Source organism: Macaca nemestrina, chromosome 18 (genome assembly GCF_043159975.1).
Source record: "Macaca nemestrina isolate mMacNem1 chromosome 18, mMacNem.hap1, whole genome shotgun sequence".
Classification (NCBI taxonomy): domain Eukaryota; kingdom Metazoa; phylum Chordata; class Mammalia; order Primates; family Cercopithecidae; genus Macaca; species Macaca nemestrina.
The window spans coordinates 71682946-71696632 of NC_092142.1; the positions used below are offsets into that span (position 1 = coordinate 71682946).

Consider the following 13687-nt stretch of genomic DNA (forward strand, 5'->3'; position numbering starts at 1 on the left):
TGGTAGTGATTATATTCTGTTTTATATCCTGTCTACTTAGTGGATCGTCTTAATTTCTTTCTTTTTTTTTTTTTTTTTTTGAGACGAAGTTTCACTCTTGTGGCCCAGGCTGGAGTGCAGTGGTGTGATCTCGGCTCACTGCAACCTCTACCTCCCAGATTCAAGTGATTCTCCTGCCTCAGCCTCCCAAGTTGCTGGGATTACAGGCATGAACCGCCATACTTGGCTAATTTTTTGTATTTTTAGTAGAGATGGGGTTTCTCCATGTTGGGCAGCCTGGTCTCGAACTCCTGACCTCAGGTGATCTACCCGCCTCGGCCTCCCAAAGTGCTGGGATTACAGGCGTGAGCCACTGTGCCCGACCGGATCATCTTAATTTCATGGTGTCATTAGAAGTTCTTTAGACACCAGTTTTAATAGTTACAGAATATTCCTCTGTATGGATACACTATAAGTTGAGACATAATACGCAATAATGGTTTAGAGGTTGGATTCTGGAATCAGAGTGTGTGGGTTCAAATCCTGGCTTCGACAGTTACTATACAGGTTATATATAATGCTCTGTGCTTCAGTGTAGTAATCTGTAAAATGGAAGATGGTAATATTTACATTATTGAGTTATGAGGATTAAATTAATTATACGTGATATGAAGATTAAATGAATTAATACTTGTAGTGCTGCTTAAACTGTCCACCTGTGGGGCTTGTTCACATACAGATTCTGTTTCAGTAGGTTTAGGTGGGGCCTGAGAATGTACATTTCAATTAAGCTCCTAAGAGATGTGCTGTACTTCAAATAGCAAGGAAGTAAAGTACTTCGATTAATGTCTGGCACCTAACAAGTGCTCAATAAATATTACCTATTTCAGTTGTTTGAAATCATGCAACTCTTGGAAGTGGTGTTGCTTTGACTAAACTATTGCCCATAAATTGTCACCCTGCTGATTTCCCTAGGCTAGGTCCTGGAAATGGGATTACTGGGATTAAAATTACCCCACATTTTCTCTGAGTTATTCATTACTACTTTTTTTTTTTCCAACCATGAGTTATCACTCAAATATAACTCCAGATTATTACTAATTTATAGAATTTTAGCGCTTGAAGAAACCTTAGAGACCATCTGCTGGTGAAACTAAATCTACCCTACAATCGTCCCACCTTGCCATTTGGAAATATGTGTGGGAACAGGGTTTTTGGGTTGTCATAACTGCTGGGAGGAATTACAGAATTTAGGTGGCAAGGGCCAGAGAGGCTTATTGAAATGTGTGTGTGCCAGGTGCAGTGGCTCAAGTCTGTAATCCTAGCACTTAGGGAGGCCGAGGCAGGAGGATCGCTTGGGCTCAGGAGTTCTAGACCAGCCTGGGCAACATGGTGAAACCCTGTTGCTACCAAAAATATTAATACAAAAAATTAGCCAGGCATGGTGATGCACACTTGTGGTTCCAGTGCACGCAGTACTTGGGAGGCTGAGGTAGGAGAATCGCTTGAGCCTGGGAGGCGGAGGTTGCAGTGAGCCAAGATTGCATCACTGCATTCCAGCCTGGGCGACAGAGAGATCCTGTCTCAGAAAAAAAAAGAAAAAGAAAAATGTGTATCGGACAACACTGTACAGCCAAGGATTTTCCTGCCCCAAAAGTCAGAAACTTCCCCATTAGGAAACACTGAGGCCATTTCCCTTTGTTTAATAAATGTGAAAATAGACTCAGAGGGTTCAGGTTGAAAGCACATTCCTGCAGCTGGCTGGTGATAAATTGGTCTTGTCTCTCAATATGCTGCTGCTTACAATTAAAATATTTGGCTTGACTTTTCTATTGAACTGTTTTGAGTGATAAAAATGACTCACTAGTGAAGCTTAGTGTAATCATTGCCTCCTGTCTGAGAAGTTGTTAAGATCATTTGTGATAACATGGATTGCCCTTTGGCTGATGGTCATATACTTTTATTCTTAGTCATCAAAATAACCAAGTTTTTCTTTTTTTAATTTTTATTTTTTCGTTTATCAGATGAGAAGAGAAACTAAGATTTCTGAATAGTCAGTAGCTATCTTTTAAAATTATTTTAGAACCAATAGGGTGTGTATAACAGAAAATAGCGCCCTTGGGATTTGGGATGCTGAGTTCTGATTCCCGTTTGCTGAGTCACTAAAATTTTGTTTGCCATATTTTGAAATTATAAAGGTGGAATGAAAAATTCTGTTTTAGGATATGTACTGAACTGATTACCACTGAATGGGGAAAAGGAGTTTTTTTCCCTACATATTTTTGTACTATTTAAAAATTTTTAAAGAGTACTTTATATGTTACAAAATTGGAATATAGGTAAATAATTTATTTTGAAACATTTTTTATACATTTTAAAACTTCCAAAATCAGCATATATAATAGAGTTGATGGTAGGTTACAGTTTAATTGCCAGAATTTTTTTAAATTTATTTTTCTTTTTTAAAAAATATAGAGATTGAATCATGCTATGTTGTCCAGGCTGGAGTACTATGGCTATTCACAGGCCCTATCATAACACTCAACAGCCTTGAACTCCTGGGCTCAAGTGATTCTCCTGTCTCAGCCTCCTGAGTAGCTGGGACTACAGGGTCACGCTACTGCACCTGGCTAGATTTTTCTCTTTTTTTTGTTTTTTGAGATGGAGTCTCACTCTGTTGTCCAAGCTGGAGTGTAGTGACACAATCTCAGCTCACTGCAACCTCTGCCTCCTGGGTTCAAGTGATTCTCCTGCCTCAGCCTGCCGAGTAGCTGGGACTACAGGCACGCACCATCACGCCCAGCTAATTTTTGTATTTTTAGTAGAGATGGGGTTTCACTGTGTTGGCCAGGATGGTCTTGATCTCTTTGTCAAGCGCGTCTGTGTGAAGAGACCACCAAACAGGCTTTGTGTGAGCAATAAAGCTTTTTAATCACCTGGGTGCAGGTGGGCTGAGTCCAAAAAAGGAGTCAGCAAAGGGAGATAGGGGTGGGGCAGTTTTATAGGATTTGGGTGGGTAGTGGAAAATTACAGTCAAAGGGGGTTTTTCTCTTGTGGGCAGGGGTGGGGTTTACAAGATGCTCAGTGAGGGAGCTTCAGAGACTCATTACCCACAAGAAGGAATTTCACAAGGTAATGTCATTAGTTAAGGCAGGAGCCGGCATTTTCACTTCTTTTGTGGTTCTTCAGTTGCCTCAGGCCATCTGGATGTATATGGGCAGGCTTGGACTCAGAGGCCTGACATTCTGGTCTTCTTATATTAATAAGAAACACAAAACAAAATAGTGGTGGGGTATTGGGGTGGCAGAAATTTTTGGGGGTGGTATTGTAGCAGGATGAGCTGTGGACAAAACCCCTCAGACACTGAGGTAGTGAAGGGAATGGCTTTAATCAGCTGGGTGCATTGGCAGGCTAACGTCTTAAAATCCGAGCTCATCAGGTGCTCAACTTCTGTCCCTTTTAAGGGCTCACAACTGGAAGGGGGTCCCTGTGAGAGGGTCATGATCGATTGAGCAAGCCAGGGAGTATGTGACAGGGGCTGCAAGCACTGGTAGTCAGAGTGAAACAGAACAGAATGGGAGGTTTCACGGTGTCTTTACATACAGTGTCTAAAATCTGTAGATAACATGAGTTGCTAGGTCAGGGATGGAATTTTAACTACCAGGCTTAGATCAGGCAGGCCCAGGCCTGGTTTCCAGTCTGGTTCCTAGGCGCTGGGCTACCTGCCTTTAGTTTTGCTTCTCTTTCCTTTTCTGAGTATAAAACAACGTAAAACAATATGAGAGGGGCTCTCTCTTCCCTCAGTATGGAGAGATAATGGGCGATGTTTCTCAGGGCTGCTTTGAGCGGGATTGGGGCGGCGTGGACACCTTAAAGAAAGGCTTTGACCTCGGTGACCTCGGGATTCGCCCACCGCTGCCTCCCAAAATGCTGGTATTACAGGTGTGAGCCACTGTGCCCTGCTGATTTTTCTTTCTTAATGGTTATTCTGACACCAGCTGGCTTGCTGTAATACAGTTCTGACACTGACTGCCAGAGTTAGTGCAGACTTCACAAGTTAAAGGGCAAGGTCCCCAACAAGACTGCCCTTCAGACTCCAGCTGCACTTCTGACCAACTGTCTACAAAGAAGAACTTGGCAGAATTCAGGAAGGTGCTATACTTACAATTACAGTTTTAGCTTGATGCAAATCAGCACCAGCCAACTGAAGAGACACATAGGGTGAGGTCTAGAAGAGTCCCAAATATGGAACTTTGTGCCCTCTCCCAGTGTAATCAAGGCCTGTCACCCTCCTACCATATTGAGCAGTTCATCAACTAGAAAGCTCCACTGAGCTTCAGTACAATATTTTTATTCGGGTTTCTTTATGAATGCATGATTGGTTGAATCTTTGACCTCATGATTCAACTCAATCTCCAGCCCCCTGTGCTTCCTCACCCAGGTCAGGGTGGCTCAGAGCCCCAACCCTCTAATCACACGGTGGTTGGTCTTTTCTGGTGACCAGCCCCTGTCCTGAGTCTTCTCATCTCTTAGCATAAATTGAGGGGTGATCCAAGGGGCTCATGAATAACAAAGACACTCCTGTTATTTAGGAAATGCTAAGGATTACAGTCTTCTACCAGGCACCAGGGACAAAGACCAGCTGTATTCTTTATTATTCAGCAGTGGTGCGTAAAAAATATTGTATCTTAAATCATGACATATGGGACTTATCGAAATAATGGTAATTTTAAAACGTAACTCTTTTAGGTTTCTTGGTGTGAATAAGTTAACACATAAAGTGGTTTGAGCTTTCTTCTGTTTAAATTATTTTAACTATATATAAAATAATTTGGTTTGCCTAAAAAGAACCTAGGTTTTATGAAACCGACACAGGTTCCTACCCTGATATCATTATGTACTAGTTGTGTGACTCTGAATCTTATTTTTCTTATTTGCAAAATATACATAGTTTTGTAATAAACACTTTCAGCAAAACTAATATACATAGTTTTGTACTAATTAAACACTTTCAGTTTTGTACTAATTAAACACTTTCAGGTATGAAATAAACATTCATCGAAATATCCCTATTGTTTCTATTTGTATTATCTATATTATTGATTTTAACATTTGCAGATTTTACCTTTATAGGTAAAGGATTATAGGCAGTCAAGGATTGAGTTTTAATCTGAATTTGATGTAGAACATAGTACTGTTCTTTGTTAGGGTCTTTGATTCGATGTGTTTGATTTTAAAAGTGTAAGGTTTGGCGCCCCCCACTATTAACTAAAACTCTTGTGAAATGATACTTGGAATGAAATTTACTCTTCTCTTCTTACATATATCTTAACTACAGGGACTGCTTAGAATAAATAATACAGAATGATACTACTCTTGGCTAAGAGGTATAATCTGCTGTTAACAGCATTGCTGTGTCCATTGGCTGGTTTGGAGAGAAATTACCATATGCACCTATATTCAAATTTACATGTACTGTAGTAGCTCTTACAAGCATTTGAAGCAAACCAGAGCTGTTACTCCAAAACTATTGTCTCCTTAAAGCAGTAGTAGAAGTAATTCAGTTGCTGAATAGAACTTTTTGTTGCCAGCATTACTTTCTCTCACACCTGTTTTGCAGTATATAATTTCCCTTTGATTGGTGAGAGATTTAACAAATAGCTAATTACCAGACTCTTAAACTTTTGGAACTTTGAAACACAAAATTGAACTGTAAGCACATTATAGCATTTCCCTCCCCAATACTGTCTACTTTTTTCAGCAGATGAGTTTAATGAGTAAATGGAATTAGTCCTTCATTTTACTTGTTTTTGTACTTCTTGAAATACTACTCGTTTACTTAGAAGAAAGAAAATACTTTCTTAGGGTAGATATGTATAAGGAGGTCCGGGTGCGGTGGCTCATGCCTGTAATCCCAGCACTTTGGGAGGCCAAGGCAGGCAGATCACGAGGTCAGGGGTTCGAGACCAGCCTGGCCAATATGATGAAACCCTGTGCCTACTGAAAATACAAAAATTAGCCAGACATGGTGGCGTGGGCCTGTAGTCCCAGCTACTTGGGAAGCTGAGGCAGAAGAATTGCTTGAACCCGGGAGGCGGAGGTTGCAGTGAGCCAAGATTGCACCACTGCACTCCAGCCTGGGCAACAGAGTGAGACTCCAGCTCAAAAAAAAGAAAAAGAAAAAAAAAAAAAAAAAAAGACATGTATAAGGAGGGTTTCCAAAATCTACAGAGCCTTTTTAGGTCAGGACATTTGGTCGTCTGAAATATGTCAGAATTAGGATGCTTCCATTTCTCTCAGTTTTCTAAAGAGAAATAGAAAAATAGAGCACACGAGATTTAGCCTGAAAGTGTAATTATTTGTTGGGCCTGAATATGTGATCATTATATGGAATGATAGTGTTTAAATACATTGAACTGTAGGGGTCAGGTAGAATTTATATTATATTAGGAAGGTATCTTAAGATACTTCATAGACCCTTGATTTCTGAGATGCTCTAAAGATCATCTGGCCCAGTTTGATTCTCACAGGTGTTTCTTCTAAAATATCTGTGACAGATGGCTCTCCAGGTCTCTCTGAGCAGTTTTGAGAGGCAGTTGGTTTCATGGTTGATCATCTCTAATCGTTAAAATTCTTCCTCATATGTAGCTTAAATCTACGAATGCACCTTCTCATTGTTCCGAGTCCCATTCTTTGGAGCAGTACAGAGTAAGTCCAATCCGCCTCAACATTTGAAGATCTGTCTCTTTATATCCTTACTCTCCTTGTCTTCAAGTTAATCCTCCCATCAGTTTATTCATATTGTATGGTTAGTTGACCTGTCTCCAGGATGCAGTTTATGAAAAGTCCTCCTTAAAACATATCTTTCTCAGAAGAATCCCGTCATTGTGCTGGGAAAATGCCTAACGTTGTCATAGACAATGAATTTTGTAAATTTTGGTTTTTGTTTGGCTAGGGATTAATTGTAATTGATGTCTACATAATCTGAAAAGTTTATTTCCCATTTCTCTTTCATTCAGTCTTTATTGGTCATTACAGGCTTTTGGTCTTTGATCATTCCCCATGTAGCAGTTCATTCTGAGTTTATTTGATAGTTTCTGGAAGCTAAAATACTGAACTGAGCAGTCAGGAGAGGCCAGGTGGTGGTTTTATTTTTGTCTTTTTTGTACATCAGTATGATTTCTGTTCCTAAATTATCGTTTTGTTACAGTTGTTTATGTTCAGCTTTGTAGTTGTTCAGCTTGTTGCCAACAGCATTTTCTAATTCTTCAGCTACAAAATGCAGACATTGTTCATATCTTTTTGTCATGATGGGAAATGCATCATGTTTCTTGTAGTTATTATTAATATAATTCTTAAGTTTTCTTTTCATTTTTTTTTTTTTTGAGATGGAATCTCACTCTGTTGCCCAGGCTGGAGTGCAGTGGTGCGATCTCGACTCACTGCAAGCTCTGCCTCCTGGGTTCACGTCATTCTCCTGCCTCAGCCTCCCGAGTAGCTGGGACTACAGGCGCCCGTCACCACACCCGGCTAGTTTTTTGAATTTTTGGTAGAGATGGATTTTCTTTTTTTTTTGTTTTTTTTTTTTTTTTTTTTTTTGTTTTTTTTTTTTTTTGAGACGGAGTCTCACGCTGTTGCCCAGGCTGGAGTGCAGTGGCGCGATCTCGGCTCACTGCAAGCTCCGCCTCCCGGGTTCCCGCCATTCTCCTGCCTCAGCCTCCTGAGTAGCTGGGACTACAGGCGCCCGCCACCGCGCCCGGCTAATTTTTTGTATTTTTAGTAGAGACGGGGTTTCACTGTGGTCTCGATCTCCTGACCTTGTGATCCGCCCGCCTCGGCCTCCCAAAGTGCTGGGATTACAGGCTTGAGCCACCGCGCCCGGCTTTTTTTTGTTTTTTTGAGACAGAGTCTCTGTCTGTCGCCCAGGCTGAAGTGCAGTGGCGCAATCTCCACTCACTGCAAGCTCCGCCTCCCGGGTTCATGCCATTCTCCTGCCTCAGCCTCCAGTGTGGCTGGGACTACAGGCACCCGCCACCACACCCGGCTAATTTTTTTTTTGTATTTTTAGTAGAGGCAGGGTTTCACCATGTTAGCCAGGATGGTCTCGATCTCCTGACCTCGTGATCCACCCGTCTCAGCCTCCCAAAGTGCTGGAATTATAGGTGTGAGCCACTGCGCCCAGCCAGAGATGGGTTTTCACTGTGTTAACCAGGATGGTCTTGATCTCCTGACCTCGTGATCCTCCCACCTCAGCCTCCCAAAGTGCTGGGATTACAGGCGTGAGCCACCACGCCCAGCTATTGTTAAGTTTTCTAAACAGAGTTCTTTAAATGTTCTTTTAGACCTTTTGAACACATACGGACTTTCCTATGCTTGCTTTTGGTGGTTGTTTGAGATGGGAGAAATATTCTATTTTTATTCTAACTAAAATTGTTAGTCTTAAAAGTTTTTAGAATAATAATTGTCAACATCTTATTGAACACTTACTACATATGAGATCTTTTGCTAAGCACTTTTCATACTATATAGTATCTTGTTGTAAGTATATAAATAAATTTAAACATCTTATAAGTTAGGTATTGTTATTCCCATGATAATGATGAGGATTTAAAACAGTGAGAGTGAATAACTTGTACTGGGGCATGCAGTTGGTAAGTGGCAGGACTAAGACTTGAACCCAGGCAGTTGACTGTTGGAGCCCGTATATTTAGCCACTGTATTTATAACTGGTTTCTGGTAAAAGCATTATAAAAGAGCTGTCTTGCTATTATGACTGTTATAGCCCCTTGTATCAAAATACACGTTGGTCACTTTTAAAAAAAAAATTTAATATTTTTCAGTATTTTAAGTCTGTAATTTAAAATACAGTGTTACCAGAGGCCACAAGTGATTGCAGGACATTCTGGTTTTACCTTAGCTTTCAATTAGGACCATGTAGTAGAATGATTTTTAGGGAGTTATTTTAAGGCGAATAAATAAATGGAAATTCTCAATTTTAATTTCTAATTTGGTAAATATCAGTAGATATAACACATGTAAACAGAAACTCTTTGTGATCCCCAAAGTATAAAGGGGTCCTGACACCAAAAACTTACACTTGTTTAGATTAGTTGTATCATAGAATATTAAAGAAAATCTTGACCTAGGAATAAAAATCAAGACCAGATTTTGTATATTGAGTTACTACTTAGCCATGAAAAGGAATGAAGTCATGTCTTTGCAGCAACATGGATGGACCTGGGAGTCATTATCTTCAGTGAAATAACTCAGAAACAGAAAGTCAAATACTACCTGTTCTCTCTTACAAGTGGAAGCTAAATAATAGAGTGTGGGGTAATAGGCATTGGAAAAGCAGAAGGGTGTGAGGGTGGGATGGGGATGAAGGATGAGAAATTACTTAATGAATACAATATACATGATTCGGGTGAGGATTACAGTAAAAGCCCAGACTTCACTACTAAGCAGTATATTCACATAATAGAATAGCATTTGTACCTCTGAAATTTATACAAATAAAAATAAAAATATTAAAAAATTAAATGAACCATTTTTATTACTTACCAAATATATGTATTTTTTTGAATTGTGTAATCAGGAGACTGGAACCTACTGAACGACCTCTTCAGATCGTTTATGATTACTTATCCAGGCTGGGATTTGATGATCTTGTGCGCATACAGGAGGAGGCTACAAATCCTGACCTCGGCTGTATGATTCGATTTTATGGTGGTAAGAATTTATCAGTGGCTTTGTATGTTAACTACTTTTAAGTTGATCATTTGTGCCTCTATCTGCCGTCAGCTTTTTAAAAGTATTTTATCAAAATCGAGTTTTAAGCCAGTTAACTAACGTAGTTAACACCAACCAAACAATAATAAAAACCAAGAGTTCAAGGATAAGGGAACACTTTAAAAATATCTTCTCTTTTTATTTTTACTTATTTTGCACTTGTATTTTGCTAACTTACTAGCATGATTTTATACCTTTGCCAGAATCTTGACTGGATCATGCTTTAGTAAATTATTTTTTCAAGCTCCTGGTAAAGCCTGTAAACTTCTGGATAGCTCAAAAATGTTGAGAGTAAGTAGTTATTATCATATATGACTTGACGTTGATGAATATACCTGTCAAATTTGTATATTGGTGAATTTAGTGGGGTTTAAATCTAGGATTTTTGACTTCTGAGAAAAATATTTTAAGATGAATTTGAAGAACACAACCCATCTATCACTGTAATACTTAGTTAAAAAAACAAAAACTTGGAACACAACAATTTTCTTATTTGATTGTGGTTGAACCCTAGTTCTGCATTATGGTAGCCCTCCCTTGTCCATGGGGATTATATTCCAAGATCTTTAGTGGACAACTGAAATCACAGATGGTACTGAACTCTATATATACTATGTGTTTTCCTGTATACACATACTTGTGGTAAAGTTTAATTGATAAATTAGGGTAAAGTAAGAGATTGACAATGTTTAATAATAATATAATTATAGCATTATACTGTAATAAAAGTTAGTGAATAGTCTGTCTCTCAAAATATCTTGTCCTATACTTACCTATTTTCAGACCATGATTGACTGCAGATAACTGAAACCTTGGAAAGCAAGACCACAGGTGGCGAGGGGGCTACTGTGTATATTTTTGTTCTAGAGTGAAAGTTGAACTTTTCTTTTACATGCAGTTAAATTGCACAGTGGTTGGCTCTGATGCCCCTACTTTTCCTACCACCACCTGATAAATTATATCATATGCAGGATCTTAATATACTATACCCTTAAGAGGATATTTCCAGTAGAGTCTAAAAGAGTACCAGTTTGTAGTACTTAAATTTTGAGGGGTCTTTCCAAAAGTAAGCTCTGTTGATGTAGAAAAGCTGGTATAGTTTGAGTGAGAAAATTAAGTTTGGGATGAAACTTAATAATCTTTGAAAGTAGGCAATAATGCACCTGGTACCAAAAACAGAATTTGGATAGATCGATAGATGAATTAGTTATCTGTTGGCTCTGTAACAAATTGCCTCAAAACTTAGGACTTAAAATGGTATAATAAATACTTAATAATTATGTAGTTGATTGTGGGCCAGAAATCTAGGAGCAGTTTAGCTGGAGGGATAGTCCTGGCTTGGGTTTCATGAGATTTTAGTCATCTGAAGGCTTGAGTGGGGCTGGAAGATTCACTTTCAGCATGGTTCACTCACCAGCTGCTGGTAGGAGGCCTCAGTTCCCTCTTCTGTGGATCTTTCCATAGGGCTTCCTAGGTGTCTGAGGCAGGAGAATGGCGTCAACCCAGGAGGTGGAGCTTGCAGTTAGCCGAGATCGCATCACTGCACTCCAGCCTGGGCGACAGAGTGAGACTCTGTCACAAAAAAAAAGAAAAGAAATGAGTCACTAAACACAGCCCATACTATAGAGAGAGGAATTAGCTCCAGTGTTTGAAAGGAGGAGTGTCAAAGAATTTGTGGGTCTGTCTTTTTTTTTTTTTTTTTTTTTTTGAGACAGGGTCTTACCCAGTTGCCTAGGCTGTATGTAGTGCAATGGTGCCATCATGGCTCACTGTAGCCTCAACCTCCCAGGCCCAAATGATTCTCCCACCTCAGCCTCCCAAGTAGCTGGAACTACATGCACACACCACTGCACCTGGCTAATTTTTGTATTTTTTGTAGAACTGAGGTCTCGCCATGTTGCCCAGGCTGGTCTCAAACTCCTCGGCTCAAGTGATCCTCCTACCTTGGCCCCCTAAAGTGCTGGGATTACAGGCATGAGCCATCATGAGCAGCTAGATCTATAATAAAACTGATGCAGGATTTTTTCTTGACGCCTTTATGGGACTTGTGACAGTGGTGCCCCATTTACTCAGCCCACCCTGTTCATCCCTTGTGGGAAGGGAATGTGCAGGTGAATGAGTGTGGGAACTGGCTAGCTGATTGGACACTGGTGGGAACAAACTGTGTTCATTGGGTTCTGTTGTACTCCACCCTTTGTGGGATGTAGCACATAGAAGAGTGAGTGCAGGAACTGGCTGTCTGCTTTAGCACCAGCAGGAATAGATTCTTTGCAGGCTTGCGGCAGCGTCCAGGTGGGGGTGTCTGTGATCCCAAGGCCCCAGAGGACATGTTATAATGCTCTCTTAGCTCTGTCGTCTGCAGACAGTAGTGTGTTATCAGCTCAGTGTTCCTTTTGCCTTGTTGCATAGGGCAGCTGCTGTCCACCAGCGAGGGCAAAGAGCCAGTGTGACAGTCTTTTTGAATACCAGCACTTGGTGTGTCTCGAATTCTTGTCTGGTGCCCAAGAGGAATGAGGTCATGCGGACAAATTGAAGGATGGTGAATGCGGAGAATTTTATTGAATGAAAACTGCTCTCAGTGAAGAGTGGAACTGGAAAGGGGATGGGAAGGGCAGGTCGCTCTCCCCTGAAGCTTCTGTCTTCTGAAGTCAAGTCGCCTCTCCCTGATGTCCGGCTGCTTGTCTTCTCTGCTGGCTGAGTCTGGGGTCTTTATAGGCACAGGATGGGAGATGCTGTAGGTAGTTTTGGAAAAGGCAACATTTGATTGGTAAAAAGACATTATTCAGAAAGAACTATTCGGGAGAGAGCAGACAAATAGGGATGGGAATTCTCACTTTGGGCCACAAGTTTCAGGCTTTTCAGCTTGCAGGTGGGGTTTTGCTGGGGACCCGCCTCTGTCTGCCTGGAATTTCTCTGCTTCCTGCCTCTATCAAAACTATCATAGAAAATATGCTTCCCTCTCACCTTTTTCCTCCAACCACCCAGTTCCTGAAACCAGACACAACTATTGTTAACCGAAGGAAAGAGTTGAAGTATTCTCTTTGAAGTAAATAGCTTAGTAATCAGCTTTAAATATTTTATGTGTAGAATTTTTGGTGCATTATCTTAGTTGGATTATAGTGTTAATAAGGTCAAGGTCATAAGGGCCTGAGTGCAAACCAGTTAATGTTGTGTTCTCTGGTTATAAAAGGACACTGGGTAGTGTCCCAGTCAGCCATTATGCAAATGCCAGTTATCAGTCTTGCTGGAGAGGGAGTGCTAGGGGAAAAGTGAGTGGAATGACTCAGTTCAAATTCATGATGTAAAAGCTGTGGAAATAACATTTCACTAAAGTCAGGTTGAGTAGGTAGCATGATTAATCATGGGATTAAGAGAACATATAAATCCTCTGCAGCCAATTAAGCCGACTGTGTTCCTTTCCTCATGGGGGCTCAGTGTGCAATGGCTGCACACAGTAGCTTCCTTAGTAGTGTACTCAGCCTGTTTCTTGTATGGGTTGCTCTAAGGGACCTTGGAGACAGGCCTTTCAGATGGATGTTCATGTCTCTGACTTTGCACTATCCCCAGTCTAGGCTCCAAACAGATATGCGAGGTGCCTTTGGAAAGCCCCAGGGCACTGTGGCCGGGGTTCACATTGGCCAAATTATCATGTCCATTTGCACCAAGATGCAGAACAAGGAGCTTGTGTTGAGGCCCTATGCAGGGCCAAGTTGAAGTTCCCTGGCCGCCAGAAGATCCACATCTCTAAGAAGTGGGGCTTTACCAAGTTCAGTGCAGATGAATTTGAAGACATGGTGGCTGAGAAGCAGCTCATCCCAGATGGCTGTGGGGTCAATTACATCCCCAACAGTGGCCCTCTGGACAACTGGCAGCGGGTCCTGCACTCGTGAGGGCTTCCACTGTGCTGCCCCCTCTTAAT

General features: G+C 40.8%; 1 protein-coding gene and 1 non-coding gene across 7 annotated transcripts in view; both read left to right on the top strand.

Annotated features, from left to right (window-relative positions):
- The window catches only part of LOC105491314 (PH domain and leucine rich repeat protein phosphatase 2), a 77382-nt gene that overhangs the window by 12149 nt on the left and 51546 nt on the right, over positions 1-13687 (top strand). For 3 of the 6 annotated variants that reach the window (XM_071084879.1, XM_071084880.1, XM_071084881.1), the window contains exons 3-4: positions 6628-6687; positions 9575-9708. In XM_071084879.1, the coding sequence (XP_070940980.1) occupies positions 6628-6687; positions 9575-9708 (194 nt within the window). The remainder of the gene's footprint in view (positions 1-6627; positions 6688-9574; positions 9709-13687) is intronic. The other 3 variants (XM_011757603.2, XM_011757606.2, XM_011757609.3) reach the window with 1 other exon arrangement.
- LOC112428315 (small nucleolar RNA SNORA70) lies at positions 13157-13291 on the top strand. Its single transcript, XR_003020350.1, has one exon. It is a non-coding gene; the product is annotated as a small nucleolar RNA SNORA70 (small nucleolar RNA).